The sequence below is a fragment of the Pelecanus crispus genome, chromosome 7, assembly GCF_030463565.1.
Source record: "Pelecanus crispus isolate bPelCri1 chromosome 7, bPelCri1.pri, whole genome shotgun sequence".
Classification (NCBI taxonomy): Eukaryota; Metazoa; Chordata; class Aves; order Pelecaniformes; family Pelecanidae; genus Pelecanus; species Pelecanus crispus.
The window spans coordinates 15,056,503-15,075,842 of NC_134649.1; the positions used below are offsets into that span (position 1 = coordinate 15,056,503).

The 19,340-nt window shown below is 36.2% G+C and overlaps 1 protein-coding gene across 1 annotated transcript in view; it reads right to left on the reverse strand.

Moving 5' to 3' along the window:
* WDR72 (WD repeat domain 72) overlaps positions 1-19,340 on the reverse strand; it is a 119,284-nt gene that overhangs the window by 39,878 nt on the left and 60,066 nt on the right. The window contains exons 15-17 of the mRNA XM_075714184.1: positions 14,461-14,552; positions 10,949-11,031; positions 4,891-5,002 (exon numbers count right to left, since the gene is read on the reverse strand). Coding sequence (XP_075570299.1) covers positions 4,891-5,002; positions 10,949-11,031; positions 14,461-14,552 — 287 coding nt within the window. The remainder of the gene's footprint in view (positions 1-4,890; positions 5,003-10,948; positions 11,032-14,460; positions 14,553-19,340) is intronic.

A 19,340-nucleotide genomic window follows, 5' to 3' on the forward strand; every position in this document is an offset into this window, starting at 1 on the left:
TCCAAAACCACATACAAAAGATGAGGTTATAGCTAATACTTTTCAAATATCCTTAAAAGCTTGGATCATTAGCAGTTTCTTAAACTAGGAATTTAAGTGCAAACTAGAATTTGTTGCAAACTAGTCTTAGTAGTGCAATTTTTCACATTTAAATTTTTCAGAAATCTAAGAGACAGTTAAAGTAATATTCTGTATTTAAGAATAAAGCCTGTACTTTATGCTTTCCTTTCACTTTTCCAGTTTTTGGCATTCCAGGAATATAACATACATCAGTTCCTCAATTTAATATCTGAGCATGAACATCCTAAACACATTTACCCTTACAATTTTCTTAAAAGGTAAATAAATCCAGTTCTTCACATTTTACAAAAAATCAAAGCACACAGTTCCAGAAAAATTTGTATGCTATAAGGCCATTTCAGATAAGATAGTTTTGGCTCCCTATGCATTAGAAGAAATAAGAATCCAAGGATGGTGCACAGGAAACTGCTTTAGTGCAGTAGCTAAAAGGAGATCACAGTCCTACACACAACACACACATGGTGGTTAGGGAATCCCATTTCTAACTCTTACCTTTGCAAATATTTTGAGATGTCCATGAAAAGGGAAACAATTCCTGTAGCTGACTCACTGTAGAATGCCTTGAGGATAAGCAATGAATTACTGTTGAGGAAGATATAGCTTCAATTCAACTACAGGAGGGACTATCCAGTTTCTTTGTATCCAATCACTAGGCTATTGAATGAGAACAGTGGTATTTACCAATTTTTAACTCCGATCAAAGAAGTTCTGCATGTGGCTGGGTATGGACTAGGTACGTATGTCATAAGATCAAATACTACAAATGAAAAATGAATGAAGAATGCCAAACTTAGTTGCTCTTAGTTTATGCAAATAGAAGTGGAATAATAGATTCTTGAGGTTTTAAAATCACTGCCTCTGACTCACATGGCAGTAGAAAACAGTACCACACTGACAACCTGTTAAATGGTACTATTAACCTGAGATCCAGTGTTTAGGAAAAAGGCAAGAAGGGATATAGTGCAATATACTTTTTCAGAGTTATGATGAATGTAAAAAAAATTAGGGAAAACCTCAGCTTCTTTGAAGAACTGAAGCAAAGCTTGCAGAAATCAATGGGAAGATTACTATCAATATGTTTGGAACAGGTCCAGAATTATTATCTCTGACATTAACATAAAGAAATTGCAGCTGTTTGCATTTATATTTCCTTTTAGCAACAATGGGAGAATGTATTAGGACAGAGCACAGTTAACCCTTTCTGTGGCATGCTTTACATGAATAGCTTTTTTAATTCCTTATTTTTGTTTCTGGAATTTTTTTTTTTTTAAATTCAATTAACAAACAACTCTGTATGGAACCACAGAGAAAAATATGGCATTTTAAATTATTCAGCAACTGAAGCTGTTGTCTAAATGCTACCACCTTGTAAGGATGCAGGAGCTTCCTAAGGAGTAAGGAGCTTTCAAAAAAAAAAAAAAAGCTATATAATATACTATAAACTTTGAAGTTAATAAAAACTGAAGGTCAAAACCTGAAAGTTCTGTTTGTTTTTTTAAAGACAACTTCTATTGACTTCAGTGGAAATTTGTTGAGTTAAACAAAGTTAAACCTCTCCAAATCTATTAATTCCAATTAAACAAAAATGCAATACAGTACAATGATGATGGCAGCCAAGATTCAGATACTTTTACTGTGGGTCAGAGTGCATGATCCCAGTCTTGAATTATGACTTAAACTGAAACAATATTTAACCTTTACCTTGATGTTGTACAAGATGACAGCTACTGTACAACCCATAAATACAGAGTATTTAGAAAGATATAAGATGACATACCTATCAGATGAATGACTAAACCCAGTAATTACACTGGTTGTGGACTTACTCCTGGATGGGTTTTTAATAATTTCTGCATATCATTACATGCCACAAATAGTTTTACTCTATAGCATATTAGAAATCACAAAAAGAACATTGTTCAATTCTGAATAAACCCATCAAGTTTTGCAGTGTCTATTAGAAAACCATACAAACCAAAACAAGAATATTTGTGTGTATTGGGTTTGCGTGGCAAGGTTTTGGGAGCAGAGCAGCTACAGGTGTGGCTTCTGTGAGAAGCTGCCAGAAGCTTCCCCTATGTCCAACAGAGCCAACGCCAGCCGGCTCCAAGACAGACCCACCGCTGGCCAAGGCCGAGCCAATCAGCAATGGCAGCAGCACCTCTGGGATAAGGTATTTAAGAAGGGGAAAAAAAACCCCAAACCCTGCACAACTGCAGCTGGAGTGAGAATATGTGAGAGGAAGGACTCTGCAGACACCAAGGTCAGTGAAGGAGGGGCAGGAGGTGCTCCAGGCACCGGAGCAGAGATTCCCCTGCAGCCCCTGGTGAGGCAGCTGTGCCCCTGCACCCATGGAGGCCCACGGGGGAGCAGAGATCCACCTGTACCTGGGGAGGGCCCCACGCTGGAGCAGGGGGATGTGCCCAAAGGAGGCTGTGACCTCATGGGAAGCCCGTGCTGGAGCAGGCTCCTGGCAGGACGTGTGGAGACAGAGGAGCCCACGCTGGAGCAGGTTTGCTGGCAGGACTTGTGACCCCACGGGGGACACACGCTGGGGCAGTCTGCTCCTGAAGGACTGCACCCTGTGGAAAGGACCCACGCTGGAGCAGTTCATGAAGAACTGCAGCCCATGGGAAGGACTCACGCTGAAGAAGTTCATGGAGGACTGTCTCCTGTGGGAGGGACCCCACAGTGGAGCAGGGAAAGAGTGAGGATTCCTCCCTTGAGGAGGAAGGAGTGGCAGACAACATGTGATGAACTGACCGAAACCCCCATTCCCTGTCCCCTTGCAGGGGAGGAGGTAGGGAAAATCGAGAGTGAAGTTGAGCCCAGGAAGAAGGGAGGCGTGGGGGGAAGGTGTTTTAAGATTTGGTTTTTATTTCTCATTACCCTACACTGATTTGACTGGTAATAAATTAAACTGATTTCCCCAAGTTGAGTCTGTTTGGCCCACGATGGTAGCTGCTGAGTGATCTCTCCCTGTCCTTACCTCAGCCCACAAGCTCTTTCATTATATTTTCTATCCCCTGTCCAGTTGAGGAGGTGGAATGATAGAGCAGCTTAGGTGGGCACCCGGCATCCAGCCAGGGCCAACCCACCACATTGTGCTATTTACATACTGTGATAAATAATGCAACAAGCTAAAACATGAATGGAAAACAGAACAAAAAGAAAGCTAATACGATATTAAATACTCACAGTGTAACATCTCTTTCCCAGCTTTCCTGTATGTTTTCGGTCTATTCCAGAATACATTAAATTGCTGAACAATATTTCAAAAAATCCACTCTGCTTTACAGGGTATACTTATGTAGTTCAGATCATGAAGTATGAAAAAAAAGTCCTAGCCAGTATAAGTGCATATGAATACTGCACTCATTCTAGCAAAGCAATTTTCTAGTTGTTTGTTGAATAACCTTCAAATAACAGGGTTGAGAACAAAATGACAGTAAAAATCTTTTACTAGACATACAAACAACCAAATTCCCCTTTCAGAGAGTAGAAAGCTGAAGTAACTCCCCTGAATTCCTAACTCGTGTGAGTCTTAATACTTAATTAGAATTAAACAATTGACTACTAGACTCTTGTAATCATTCCAGCACTCTATATAACAAAAATGTTTTTTCATCTAGTATAGAAGGTTTTGAAACAAACCCGAAGACCTAAACACTTCTGGAGTTTGCAGATATCTGCATTTGCAACTTTCAGTTAGTTGCATTTTTGTTGTAACCCATGCCAAAACACCATATTGAAATACACTCTGAGAATTCAGGAAATTTGAAATCAAATTCATAGATGAACTTTACAGCTGCAGTTACAGTGCATCTTGTCCCAAGCCACATAAAAATAAAATGATTCAAAGCAATCTTCAGTGTAAGCAAAGTATAAACTCATATATGACAATTATTCAAAGTGTTTGGAGTTTCACTCTATTCCAACAGTCCAAATTAGAGACACCATTTTGTTTTGTGGCCTGAAGCAAGGATCACTGATCATTTTTAGTATCCTGGAACAAGCAGATCAGTAACAAATTTTCATGACAGACACACACACTCAATGAGATTATAAATTAGTTTCCCCAAGAGAAGGCTCACTAATAAGATTGGATCTAAAATTTAGGTCACTTAATTTTAAGACTCAGCTAATGGGCTAAAAAAAATGAGTATAACTTCGTAACATAAATTCAGGTTCAATCTTTTTTACCATAAACATTAGCACCATTGTAAAGTTGCAAAGAGTAAGCTTCTTGTAAAATGAAATGATCTAATTGTAAAATGCATTTGATATCTCCTTGCAAGGAGGTTATTTCTAAAAGAAAAATAAAATATTCTGTATTACATTATGAAGTTATAAAATTTAAGCAATTAATTTTTAGTGCAGTATAAGTTCTGATGTCATTGAAAAGATAAATTTGTAAAACTTCTTTTCAGTATGATTTACTGATTCTATTTCAAACACACTGCTTCCTTTATTTGCAAATATATTTACAATACCAGAACTATCATACAATCAAAGAAACTTTACCTTTTCTTCTTTAATGTTCAGAGATGATGAGAGAATGTGAAAGTCCTTTAACTCCTTGACAGTCATATAACGAAACTCATAGCCTGATAAGGTCAGAGGTAGGCCATTTGGCTTGTCTCACACAGAAATAATGCATTATGAACTCATACTCCTAACTTGTTCTGAGTACTAGAGAAAGTTCTTCTAAAAGAATATACCAATAAATTTTCCACCTACATGGCAAAGAAACATTTTTAATGTATTGCAAATCCCTCTCTTCAGTCTTTGGCAGTGTCAGCAACTTACCATTTCCATTCTCCACTATGGCCAGTGGCTCTCTGCAGATTGCTGTCTTTCTCAAGGTATTCATAGTCCTTTGAACTTCTGCCAGCAGCACTGCTTGCATTGCCTCAATAATCTGTCATAAATGCAAATTATTATTGGATGATATCAGGACTTTAATTATTTATCTAAGTATTTGACAATTTTAAATAACTACTACAAAATTTTAAGACTGTTCCAGTGAATGTCATTAGAAAGTCAGCACTTAATATCTTTCAGACAGTGATAATCATGTGTCTCTACATACACATTGAGAAAAATGTTAACTGGAGAGCAACAAAATGGTACAAGTTGTCAATTGTGACTGTTTCCCACTAATTAAACATTCATTTTCTTTAATCTCAAAACTAGCATCAGTCATCTACTGCCTCCTTGATTTAAAGGGGTCATGACAATATATTTTAGTAAAGCACATGGCGATAACAGCTAGTAAGAAATATCTTAATTTTTTCTATGATGTGTGCAAAAATGCTTCATAGACTGAATAAGGACCTTTGATTTTTTTAGAATTTTTGGTGTCTAGCCTCTCTCTGAATAGCTTAAAGAATGTTTTGTTATTAGCGGTGATCCTCTATTCCTCTAGCTCAGACATGGTAATACTGTATTTTTTGTCTACAAACAGAAATACTATTCCTCAAACTCCTTTTATCCAGAAGGAACATCTGCTGGAATTATGAACAACCTATAAATGGCACTTACAATAGCTGATGGACCACATATGGGTGCTAAGACAATGCAGTGTGAAGACTGTATGGTAGAGTTATTGCTTTCCTTCTCTTCACTTTAGCAGAGAAGCCCCAGGAGAACTAAGAAAGTTTAAAGACTTAAGATGTTTATAAAGCACAGGAAGACCTTACACAATGGACCCAAACTTTTGCAATCCTTACTCAGTCTAAATTTCAGCATGGTGCAGAATGGCAGCATGCGTACCTTCTCTTCATTTGGTATTTCGTTCAGAAAAGAAATACAATTTTTCCCCCTCAGGAAGGTATTCATTCTCAAGTACAAGAAATTTCCTGAAAGACAGAGAGAATCTAAAGTTTCCAGGACAGTGTACTCCACCTCAACTTAAATATAAATTTAAATTGAATATGAAAATTTTAAGTTAAATATGTTTATGTTATAAACACAAAATATTTATATGATATTTCTATTGTAAACAATCTATTAAAAATTACTTAAGTTTAATATGAATTGAAGTTGATATGCAGGCTCCCTCAAACTGCCTGGAAGAGACACAGTTTCATCTCACTAATCAAGTACAGTGAATTCATGGGCTGTCCTCAATCACATTTCTAGCTGCCCTTGTAAATTCAAATCATTAAGCAGAACAAAGGCTGTAGGTGTCCTTTGTGACAAAATCCTTTATTATAGACAAGTATACCATAGTCAGGTCCACAGTATGAAAGTTCACAGCAAGTGAACCCAGCCCTATCTGTTTTAACATAGCACAAACCTTCACCTTGTTATAACAGCACTTTATTTTACAGGGGAAACCAAAGGCAGTTTCCAATTCCTCACATCCGTACAACCCTAGGCTTTGGGGATTACAGATCCTGACTTTGCATCAGACTCTTACAATATATCTACAATAATTAAGAAAGAGAAAGAAACACAGACATGTTGTCATTGTCCTGGGAAAATTTTTGACAAAAAAAATTCTTACAGAGGTACACAAAAGAATTGCATGCAATGTGTTTTTCATGGTGTTCTGATCTGCTAAGAATCTGCCACTAATCTGGATCAGATATTCATTACCTGTACCATCACTGTGTATGCATTGTAACATGTCATTTCCTCTAACATCTTATAACAAAATAAAAAAACACAGCAAATGGTACAACATATTGTAGAGGCACCTGTACGTCTCTGCATGTTACTTGTCTATCACATTGTTGAATCTGCATTTCCACAGTGCTCAGTGTGGTTTCACATGTTTAGTTTTGTCCTCTCACTGCATCTTCCCCAAAAATCCATATATGCCATCTATCATCATCACCAAGTTTAAAAATCTCCAAAAGCTTTGCCTGTTTGTTACACAAAACAGATCTGCACGATCACCTTTCATTTTCTTTGATAGTGTCCACTTTAACATCCTTCTGGATTATGTATACATTGGCTATCTTGTTGGCTACTAATATCTATGTTCATTTTTTCTCCATAATTGTAACAACTGTAGTAAATACTAGCTGCTTTTTAGTTGGGATTGTGAAATATGGCAGAAATTATGCTTCTGCTATGCCTGAGAAAGTACAGACAGCATATGTCCAACTATAAATACAGATATTAAGGAGTGAAAGGTAATTGTTTGACTGCAGCAGCAATACCAGAGAATAAATCAAAAAGACAATTGAACAAAAGTTGAGGCAACCTGTACTGTTACATTTATACTAAGTTGTACTGGCTTTCCTTTCTACACTTTATCAATTACTTCCAAGGATTACTATTCTATTTATAATGAGTGGGTCTAAGGAAAGAAGTCAATAGACATCACTCCTGGTTATCGCTCAGGCCATAACCTCTACAGGGCTGAGCCTTGCAGAAACTGCCTCCCAGATGCATCCATAACATAGTCACATCGAGGAACAAAAAAAATACAGATCAAAACATCAGACTTGTATTACCCAGTCTGCTTTCCTCTAATTTGGGATAGTAACTGTCAGGACAGTTTTCTAGACACTTATACTAAAGTCAGTTGGCTTCAGGTAGAGTCAAACTCCGTAAAAACAAATGCATTCAGAGCTTGTTAGAAAATTACTGTAAACTTTGGCATCAGTAAAGAAGGTATAGCTTATCAGTACTACTCTCTGCAATGGCCTTAACATGAAGTGGTTTATTCTTTGAAAGTAAAGTCCTTTGCGATATATCTCAGATTCACCCCACCTTATTTTAGATATTAATGGAAATGAAGTAACTGAAGTGAAAAAAATACAGGTGTACTGCAGGAATCAATAGAAAGAGATGAGATGAGTCCTGAGATGATTCATTCCTCCTAAAATCTCACCAGTCCCTCCAACAGTGTCTGTCTTTTTCCACTGGTGAAAGAGGGAAGCTAAAGCAACTACATTCTTCATGCAGATGATTATGTCAGAGATCTAAATATGGCATCAACAGTTTTCCTAAGGGTAGACTGTTGTAAGTAGCTAGCTGATAACAGAGGATACAAATTTTCTTGTACAGAAAAGGAATAATGCAACATCAAGATGGCAGTAGAGGACTTCCAAATCAGGACCTAAATGTTGTACACTGAAGCTGCATAAACTGTGTTTCTGATCATACTCCTGAATTAATACATCCAAGTTTTAACAAGGTCTTATCACTTGGGACTATACAACAGGACCATTTCAGGGTTAGAGCTGACTCACATCCAGGTAGCTCAGAACTAGCAGAACAGATGTACAACTCCTACTGATCATGAAGACATTAGTAATGAATCTGATAAAGCTCAGTTATTTCTATACAGGTATGTCACACCACAGAGGCTTGATACTGCTGTACATAACAAAGGCAAACTGCTGAGGCCCCATAGACTGATGGGCACCCTGTGAGGGTGACAGACTGCCCGTGTGTTGTCATGTAACTAAAATTCTTGACCATGGATGTGAAGACTGTACACCTGAAAAACAGGCAAAATGTTTTGACTGCACCACAGTTTGACTATTCTGGTAACTTCTATTTTTAAGTTTTATTTTATTTTAATGCTTACCCTTTCAGCCAAAAAGGTTCCATAAAACCACAATACTATAGTAGTATTATTAAAAAAAAAAAATATAACTAAATGCCTAATCACAGATATAGCTGCAGAACAGGCTATTTTACATACAGAGTAAGGACAATTAAGTATGAGGAAAGAGTGGTTGCATTTCGAAATGTTTCAAGGCAAGCTTTTTTTTTATATCTATCTGAAAAGACGAGCACACTTAAGTAATTTCTGGGCAGGATAGGAGTGTGGCAACAAGCAGCTACATTTTATCTGAAAGATCAGCAAAATGCATGAGGATGACCTTTCCTTTAAAATCGTCTGGGGGGAAAAAAAAATCTTAGAAAAATATTTTAAAAATATAAACATTTTTAAAATTAAAGACAGAAAAAGACATCTCAGCCCTTCAACTTCAGCAAGTCAGTAGACCCCAATCAATCATTTGCAGCAGGTTTTTTCAGTTTCCTTGTTTGCACAGAATCTGTTACAGTACTGTAAGGAGATGAGGAATCAATAACTGGCAAGTCCTATGGGTCATGTCTGAGAGTCAGTATCCTCCACTGAAAATAACAACAAAAAGAGTTTTGAAAAGCAGGGTAACTAATGATGTTTTGGGTAAATGTGCACGAATGCTTGATCAGCCTCCTCAGGATTAATAAATTCGCCATAAATCTGTGTTTGTACAAATAAAGGTTTAACAAAGCCACCCTACGATCTACAAAAACTATAATTTTGTATAAATCATCAGTTGCTGAATACCCACACCTATTGCCAACATCAAATTATTTTTAATGTTAAAATGTTTATGGCACTTTGGCTGCAAACAACCCAAAATCTGCACTACATAGCAGGTTAACAAAGCTTATTGCAACTACAAAGCTGTGCCTGAATAATGTTAAAATTTGAGAAGCATTGATAGCATGGTATTTGCAGTACTTGACAATTTCAGTGTCTTAAATTTAAAGTCTTTCCAGATGAAAAAAAGTGTGAGGCAGCTTATTCCACACCTTATCTTCTTGCACACTAACCTCCTGTGGGAGATAAGACCATTAACATTGCACAAACTGATCAATCACTAAATTCATTGGAAAATATAAATACACAGATCTCACATAATCAGCTATGCTACAAATACAAGTTTCATGGCTATTACAACTCTTTATAGAGTTTCAGTGGCTGACCAGGTCAACAAGAGATTATAAGGATTTCACATGACAATTGCAGCTATTGAAACTGAGGTCCTGTATTTGATTTTTTTATTAAAAGGATTCAAAAAGGAAAAAATCTTATTGTAAGAGAAAGGGGGACAGTTTGTGAGGGAACAAGAATGATCAAATAATATGGAAGATGTGCAGACAGTGGTACTGTAAGCTACTGCAAGCTAAGTGGAACTGGTAAGCTCAAGATAAAATGTTGAATTCAATTGAATGTGATGCAGAAACCATTACTGTCTAATAGAACATGGGACTATCACTGCAGTACCCCTGCACACCTCAGCTATGGGAAATATTCTTTGCACTTGAAATGTGGCAGAGTTGCATTCAATTTTAAAAGTAACATCACAAAATAAACATCTATCAGGTATTTCCCTTTTCCAGAGTAAAATCCCTTGAGGTCATAGTATACTGTCTTGAGTTTCATACTCCTGAACATTAACTCACTCAAGCAACCACAGAACTTTATTTAAATGCATATTTCCAAAATGAAAAATGGTCTCTAGATTACCCTGTTCATACTATTTCACAGTTACCTGTCATCTCTCAAGAAACAGTAATTTATCTCTCAAGACATCAGATTCTTCACTAACAATAGGCATGAGCTTCATGTGACCTGGGAACCCATAACTTACTTTTCTAAATCATTCTTCAAGAGTGATAAGTAAGGACTTGGAATTAATTATTTATCCCTTTAAGGTGGCGTTTTCTGTTTCTTCTCTAATAATATATTGGTATATGACACTGCCCTTATTTTGGCCTTTATTTACCTGGAGCATAAAATGGCATTTGTAATTTAAGTTACACCTGGTTGTTAGAGAACAGGTAACTAATTTTTTAAATACATGCTATGAACAAGATCACCTAGGTTAAAGACTAGTAGGACAGTTGCTTTCCCATATCTAAACATCTACTTTAAGGCAAAATAGTTTCATGAGTAGCATACTTCATAATGAAATAATAATCTGCTTTCCATAGATCTGAATTTATGTAATAATTTCACCATATATCCATAACTATTACGTCACATTACAGATTCCAAATACTAAATTACAGCAAATATGACTTAAGGATTACATTGCAACAACTGACACAGGCTATTTCTTACCTTTATAGATTGGTCACTCCAACAACAAACAAGTTTCAGCAATGAAACACTCCCAAAGTCTGGGGAATGATATCTACTTTTACCTGAAAAAACACATACATAATTTATAAACTGACAATATACATAGAACACCACAAATGGAAAGATTTTTTTAATTTTTCACTTCAGCAACATACCTGAAAAGATCTGAAAAAGCGTAATTTCTTAGAATATGCTTTTGTCTGATGCAATAAACACAAAGTGTTCAGACAATATGTTGTTTGAACATTTATTCTTAACCTAAGTGACATCAGTTGGTTTTTTGTTTTTTTTTTAACAGAGGTCTGATATCCCACACAGTATGTATTCATCATAATTTTCTAAAGATATTGAGAATACTTTCCAATTTGGACTACTTAACTATGGATTTTACTGTGTAAATTCTAAAACTACTTGAGTATGTGTTTCTTTGCCTTTAAAACAGTAGTACAGTCTATGTAAACATATATTCAATAACATTTTGTACAGTTCCACCTGATTTACTCTTCTGCTACAGGACAACAATACTGGTGTGTGGTCAAGATGTCACATAGCCAGTGGCTCACCAGTTATGCTTGCAGATAAGAAAGATGTTACATTTATGGATTTGCATTGCATGAGTTTTATTACTACCCATCCTGATTTTTCAGATTATTTCCAAAGCAAGGCACAGTTTGAACTGGCAGCTGTGTTGGTTTAGTCCACTTTCTCATTTGGACTTCAACAGACAGATGTGCATCATGGTATAGCCCCAAACAGCAACTAGAGCACCACGCAGCCACTCGCTCACTCCCCCTGCCCCAATGGGATGGGGGAGAGAATTGGAGGAGTAAGAGTGAGAAACACTCCTGGGTTGAGATAAGAACAGTTTAATAATTGAAATAAAGTAAAATAGTCATTATAATAATAACAATATAATAATGATAATAATAATAATGTACAAAGCAAGTGATGCACAATGCAATTGCTCACCACCCACCGACCGATACCCAGACAGTTCCCGAGCAGCGATCGCTGTCCCCCGGCCAACCCCCCTCAGTTTCTATACTGAGCATGACATCATATGGTATGGAATAGCCCTTTGGTCAGTTTGGGTCAGCTGTCCTGGCTGTGCCCCCTCCCAGCTTCTTGTGCTCCTGGCAGAGCATGGGAAGCTGAAAAGTCCTTGACTGGCATAAGCAGTACTTAGCAACAACTAAAACATCAGTGTGTTATCAGCATTATTCTCCTACTAAATCCAAAACACAGCACTGTGCCAGCTACTAGGAAGAAAAATAACTCTATCCCAGCCAAAAGCAGGACAATGTGACATCTCAGTACTTTACTACAGTGTTTGTTTCCTGACACGCAAGTTGGGTAAATTGGTTGTACAATCCTGTGAATCTACACAATAATCTCTGATTGCCAATACCATATAATGTCTTGAAAAGAGGAAACTGAATTATAAGTAGCAACCGTCTTTCAGTAACACCAAATTTCACAAGTATCCTGATCACAGAATGCATAGTCATTTGCTTAAATGTTGGATCCTGCAGCAAAGACTGAAGTTTGAAAAAAATCATGGAAGTACCTGCATATTGCACAGTGAATAGGGTACACTAGTGTAGTCTGAATGGTAGCAGTATGCTATTCAGTAAATTACCATATAAATGTAACTATGTCAATATCTAATAAAATATATAAACATATGTACAAACATACACACAGCTATGATTAGAAAAAGAAGGGAAGAGGAAAAAAGAAAACTAGACCATTTAATATCATTTTACAGAAAGACAGGGTAAGAGCAAATATTTTATCCTCTATCTCTGATAACTGACATGGCATGTACCACAATACAAAGTGTAAAGGCTAATATGAAAACATAAAAAGGGATGACAAAATGAGAGAGGCAGAACTGATCATACAAAGGTAAACCTCTCCTTCTCATGTTTTAATTTATGTGATTGCTTTATGTATCAGGAAAAATTTTGCTTTTCTCTTTTTTTCCTGCCATTTTGGAAACTTTACTGTGTCAAAGCTCAACATTATTATTTCAAACCTTCCCCCCAGTTTACAACTAATTTCTTTAGTAAGAACCTACTGAGTTTGCAGTTGACTTCCCCCTGTGGGGAAATCCTGTGGAATAGAAGCAGCTCTCCAAAAAAGGAAAGACTTAAGCAATACCAATTTGAATTAATAGCTTTTATAGTTCTTACTGACTCAAGAGCTAACCTGAGGCTACTCTGGTCTAAACACAAAATAGTCTTTCAGCAAGTGTCCCGATTGATCAAGAATAGTACAGCCAATATGGTACCTATCATCTGGCTTTATCTTCTGTTGCAGTACTTCAGTTTCATGTCCATGTATGCAAAAAAAGCATTAAAGACTCCTGTTTTAATCTCTTTGCACATGTGAAAACACATACAGAAAGTCCAGAAACATTCTGCTGTCCAGTGTGTTCTTGATGCTAAAGAACTGTTCATTCTTAAAATAAGATCTGCAAGTTCCAGAGAAGATTTCAATTTGCAAATCCAAACAACTGTGTGAACTAAAAGATATGGGATATAAGTTGGATTACATTAGAAGTTTTAGGTCACTCAGTAAAACTATTTTTGTCCACGAACATTTTAGTCATCTCTACACCATTTCCATGCCTTTCACCTACTTATTCACTATTGTCACTTGATTTTATGTTCCATCTCTTTCTTCCAACAGGCATTTCTGCTGTCATCACAAGTTCTACAGTTATGGCACATAAGAGTCAGAGAAGGAAAGGTACACTAAAAACTGATCTTAGATGGGGATATTAAGGCTTATTTACATAGCAGAGTGTCAAGATTTGACTTGAAAGAATTTGTGTTATCAGTCTAGATAGGACTTAAGTCTATAAGAAAAACACTGTATTTGTTAGATAATGTATACCGATAAATATCCATATTCCATTTAGGTTTTTATTTAAATATTCTTTGGTTAGTTGCATACTGTAAAGTTAAACTTAGACTGGCTTGCAAAGCCAAGATTGGTGAACAACTGCCTGTGGGACATTAACATGAAGAAATTACTTTATTCCGCCCTAAGCCAAAAGTCTAAGGGCATTATTGAACAGTCAAGATGACTCTTGTATTACTAAGGCAACAGTTTGCTTAAAGGGCTGTATATATTATAGAGCACATAATGGTGATGAGGGAGATGGGGGAGGGGAGGAGATGACTGTGTTTGCCTTACTACATTTCTGGTTTTCAAACTGCTAGAAAATGTCTTTAAAAACTCAGCTGAATGTTTTGCTATCACAGAAAAAGTATCCTTGATTCCAGTAAAACTTAACAGTTTTTTTCACAGAAGAAAATACAGTAATCCTGTTTCTGTATTTGCAAACTGGACCTGCTCAAAGCTAAAGCATATAAATATTTTTTTTTCCCCTTATTGAAGTTAAATGATGTATTTTAGCAACACAAAGCATACAAAAAATATCACACTTGAAAGCTAATATTGCCAATCCTCCATATACTTACTGCTTGGTAACTCTCCATAAGAACCGGGGAACGAAGATGTTACTGCTTCTGTATTTTGCCATTTGTCATGTACAGATTCTGATTTCTGTGGACTAAAAGAATATGAAACTGTCAAACAAAACCTGAACATGTTTACAAAAAAAAATCTTGTCTTAAGGTAGGGTTTTTTTTAAGGTAAATACTCTGCTATCAATTACTGTCAACCACAATTTAGTTTCTCCTCAAAAGTCACTTGCATTCCTTTGCCCACAACTTGGTATTGAAACGTTCACATGTACACAAATACCAAGAAGTACTGTCCATAAGCAGGAACTTTACATTTGGCTCAAAACTTATTATAGTTAACTTTTATGTTGTATTAAAGAAACAATGTAGTATGTGAAGAATTGAATCAAAATAAAATTTTCACAAAGGACTTGGGCTGTTTTTTCTATTACATAGGAAAAAAGTTCAAGGGAAACTAGCAGCTTTATTTTATAGATTTCCACTTTTTCAGAGTGTTGAACAATTTAGAATATTATTGCAATACTTGGGATTTCAGTAGATGGCTACAATTTAGGAGACTAGTGTGTATATCTATTGCTCTTCAATACTTTGTCACTGACTCAGCAACCTAACCCTTGAAGACAAAGGATATGGATGGAGGGGAAAGGAAGTGAAAAACCTCTCCAAACTATTTATTTTAAACACATTCCTATAGCGACCCTACACAAACTATATTTATGCGTCATTTAAAAATAATATATTTCACCTTTCAAATTCACTACAATCAAAAGTAAGTCAGAATATTTCAAAAGCTTTGCAATACTAAACAACTCTGAAAGCTTTCAGCTTGAGAGCTTTAAGTTACAGATACAAATAGGCAGGAGAAAAATTATTTGAAGATCTTTTTTTACTAATGTCTTCCTGTTTCTGTCCCACTTTTACAATCTGACACATTTTACTGCAGGTACCTTTATTTTCACAGGCTTGATCAAGTTGCAAAAAACCCAACAGATATGCAGACACATCTATGAAAAATAGCTTATAGGCTGAGGTCCAAGTTTTTCCAAAGCCATGTTTTTCATACTTTATTCTTTTTTTGATTATGAACTTTTTTTGGTGAAATGTTCAAATTATGTTAAAAAAGTGATTTTTTTTCTTTAAAAAAAAAACATTACTAGTGGTCTGATAACATAGGCTTAAAGGATGTAATTCACTGTTCATTATTTTCACATTCCACAAATTTCATTTATCCAATCAAATAGCTAATACCTTACAGAAATACTATAACCTGAAACTTACTGATCCAAAACATAAGTTGAAAACTTGTAATAGCAACTAGTCAAGAGTTTTTCAACCAAATGCTTTTCTTTGGGGAATGATGATCTGTCAAACCCATGGTTTAAGCAGAAACATATACATACACACACATATGCTGACAAAGACGGAATTTCTACTCAAAATGAGAATACCAGACTCATCCAAGAATACCCAATAGTCTATGAATTGACCAAATGCATTTTTCCCATTCTGACTCTCCAGATTAAAAGTATGTATATGTGTGTATATTTTATTTAACAAAAAAGAAATTCTTTTCACTCTCCCATAACAGCAAAATCAGATATGCCAAAGCGCAGGGATTTAAACTTTATTATCGCATTCCCCAGACCAAGGCCATAGTTGACTGACACTAAAATAATTCTCCTTACAGCCCAATGAGCATTTCATTGCTATATGCAAAGTGGGCCACCATTAACAGAAGAAAGCTGGACTCCCAAAATTATTACTAAACCAGTAGTTAGACACTGTGCTGCATTGCAAAAAATAAATATACAAGTCCATTCTCCAGCATCAGAGTAGGCAGAACTATGAATATCAGCTGAATACACATTAAGCAAGTGTCCTAGTCACTGGATAATCTGTTCAGATATTCTTTCTCCTGTTTTTAATTTCAAAGTTTAAAAGCTTTGGGGTTTGTACCAGTGTGCTAATAGAAAGTAAGCTTTCACAGGATGCAGAAACATTCATGGCTCTAACAGATAAGCTACTGAAAGGAGATCAGAATGCCTTTTCTCTCATATTAGTAACTGAATTAGTAAGAGTTGTTCGTACTGCAGCAATACTTAGGAGACCAGGACCCTTACAAGCTGTCCTACTAACTCCTTCTGCAAATGCTGTGGCAAATTAGAATTCAATATGTAGTTTCTTCTCTTGAGCATGCTGTAGTTCTAGCTAAACCAACTGCCCAAACGGGTATGGCTACATACTGTACTTCTAGAAGACAAACTGGAGAAAATAGCATTTGCTTGGTTTCTTTCAAACATTTAATTAGGCAAAAGTACATTATTTTAACAGCTCATCGTAATAAAGAAAACTCATTCCAACTCTGAATACAGAGTAAATGATGAATAAGGATAAAACATATAAAAGGATTTAATGAATGAATGAACACAGACTATGATTCATAGTCTGATGATAGTTCATTCAGACCCCAATTATTTGCAAGAGGAAGAGATGAAATGAAGGCTGACTCCCAAGATCATGGCAAATAGACCAAGTCCTATTCATGCTATGCTTATTAGTGGGCACGGGAAGGGAATTTCACAGGAGAAGGGCTTTTTCCCTAGGTGGAGAGAGGGAGATAACTTTGCATACACGTAACTGGTTTTGAGGCAATACGAAAAGTATAGATATGTTCATACAGCAATTTCAGATAGCAAAACTATGCTTTTAATACTCAGACACAAAGACAACAGCACATGAAAGTACATCATGTATGGAATCAGTAATTTTTTTTTTTTTTTTTTTTAAAAAGAAGTGTCTGAAGCATGAAATTCTTTCCTGTGGCTCTAATTCACTTCTCCCACTAATGCTGACACAGTAACATCATCTTGTTGGTTCTACCCACACAACTCTGATTCTATGCGAAAATGATGGTTCTTGACTACAGTGGGACATCCTTTATAGTTTTACATAGGTTAGGAAACAGTACAAAATCCTTTACATCTCTCAACTGTTCTTATCTTTGTTTATTGGGGAGAAAAAAAAGTGAATCATGACTGACATGTCTAAAGTTCTGGAACAGTCCTTGGAAAGTAGGGGAAAAGATAAACTCTGTGCTATTATGGGACAGAGCCATGATGAGAAAAATTAATTTCCTGTCACCAGCACTAAAGAGGAAAATGTCCAGGTGACTAAAACCTCTGAGGTCTGTGTTGATAACAAAGCAGCAAATACAGTCTAGTTCTGATCAAGTTCCCTCAGAAAAACCACTTTATCCTTCAGTAACACAGAAAAATTGTGGCTACTTGTGTGTTTATTTCCTGAATGTGTAAGAGATGAAGAACAAAGAAGGTACAGCCTCAAAAAGTAGGCAGGAGTGTGGAAGTACAGCCAGGAAAGAATTGTGTGTTGTCTCCATACAGACCCATAGCACTTGCAGTTGCTGCTCAGGAACTCAAGATGAAAATATGGAGCTCTGGAAAAACAGCAACAACAAAACCAAACCCACAAAAAAACCCAAAAAAATCCAAGTAAAGAATTGAATGGATACAACTCAAGTGCTCTTATGCAGATGAGGCCATTGGGAGGCAATAGTGCATGTTAGAGCATCACAAATGGCACCAAACTAAAACTTAGCTTCAAGACAGCTATAAATAGGTATACTATTTATACTATTCAGCTCTGGAAAAAGAGGTAATCCAAACCAAACCATGTCAAAAACCCAAATAAAACATTTCAGAGTCTTTGAATAAAATTCACAACTGTTCTGTAACCAAAATTTATGGCAATTTCTTCCTCTGTTTTGTACAAAAACTCACTATTATTACAAGACATGCTAGCTCTTATGGATTTACATTTTCTGGAGAAAACTTTAAATTATATAGTAAAAAAAAAAATTGTGCTTTTTTTCTTGCAACAACTTTAATACTTATAATTTTATGGGAGATATGTTCCAAAGCCAGAATATGTGTGTCTGGGAAAAATGTTTGATTCTGGTGTGACAACTAACTTCAATTACACAATATCTTTCCAATAGAATACTGTAAGTCACAATGCAAGCATAAAATCCTTTCTTGCATGGAAAGGAATTAGTGTTCAAGCTGGAATCCTGGAAACAACCTTTCATATAAGAGCTTGTGTTGAATATGGACCAGTAGGCAATGTGATTAGCAGTAAAAGTAACTGAGAAATGTGCAATTATCCTGTGGGATGGTGCATATCTTTTGAGATATGCTGAATGCCTATAGCTTTGTGGAAGATGCACAGATATTTGCAGCGTCAGGATCAATAATTTTTGTCCCCCTTCTTGCCTCTAGGCCATAGCATCACCAACACTAAAGTTAATTGTCCCTAAAATGCTAAATACAGACCAACCTAGGTTTGCTGAACAACACAAGTCTGTGGACAATATCCATTGCCTGATTAGTATGCTCTATTTGGCTTGGTCAAATAATGTTGAACATGCTATTTTTCCTTTAATGCTGAAAAAGCATTTAGTCAATGCATTTGTTTTGAGTAACATAAATGTTATGTGGGATGGTTCTCACAGCATAAGGGCTGATGAGGCATTCATTCCTAGTAGCTGCCATTATTAACTGGGGGCTGGGGGGTGTGTGTGTGTTGTACTTCAGATAGTGTAACTAGGACAGACTGTTCTTGTGTCTCATGTTTTATCTATCTGTGGAGCCAAGGGTTTCATGGTAAAGGAATTATATTGCTTACAGAGAGCAGAAGCTAAAACAGCACAAATGTGCTAATGCATGTCTCAAAATGTGCCTGAAGAGACCTTATTATTCTACTTAGTCTAAACTGCAAGGAAAAGAGTGATCTCTGGAAAAACAGGTTGTGAAGCCGGATAATTCAAGTTCTTGTTCTGTTAAAAAAAGTTTCTTGCA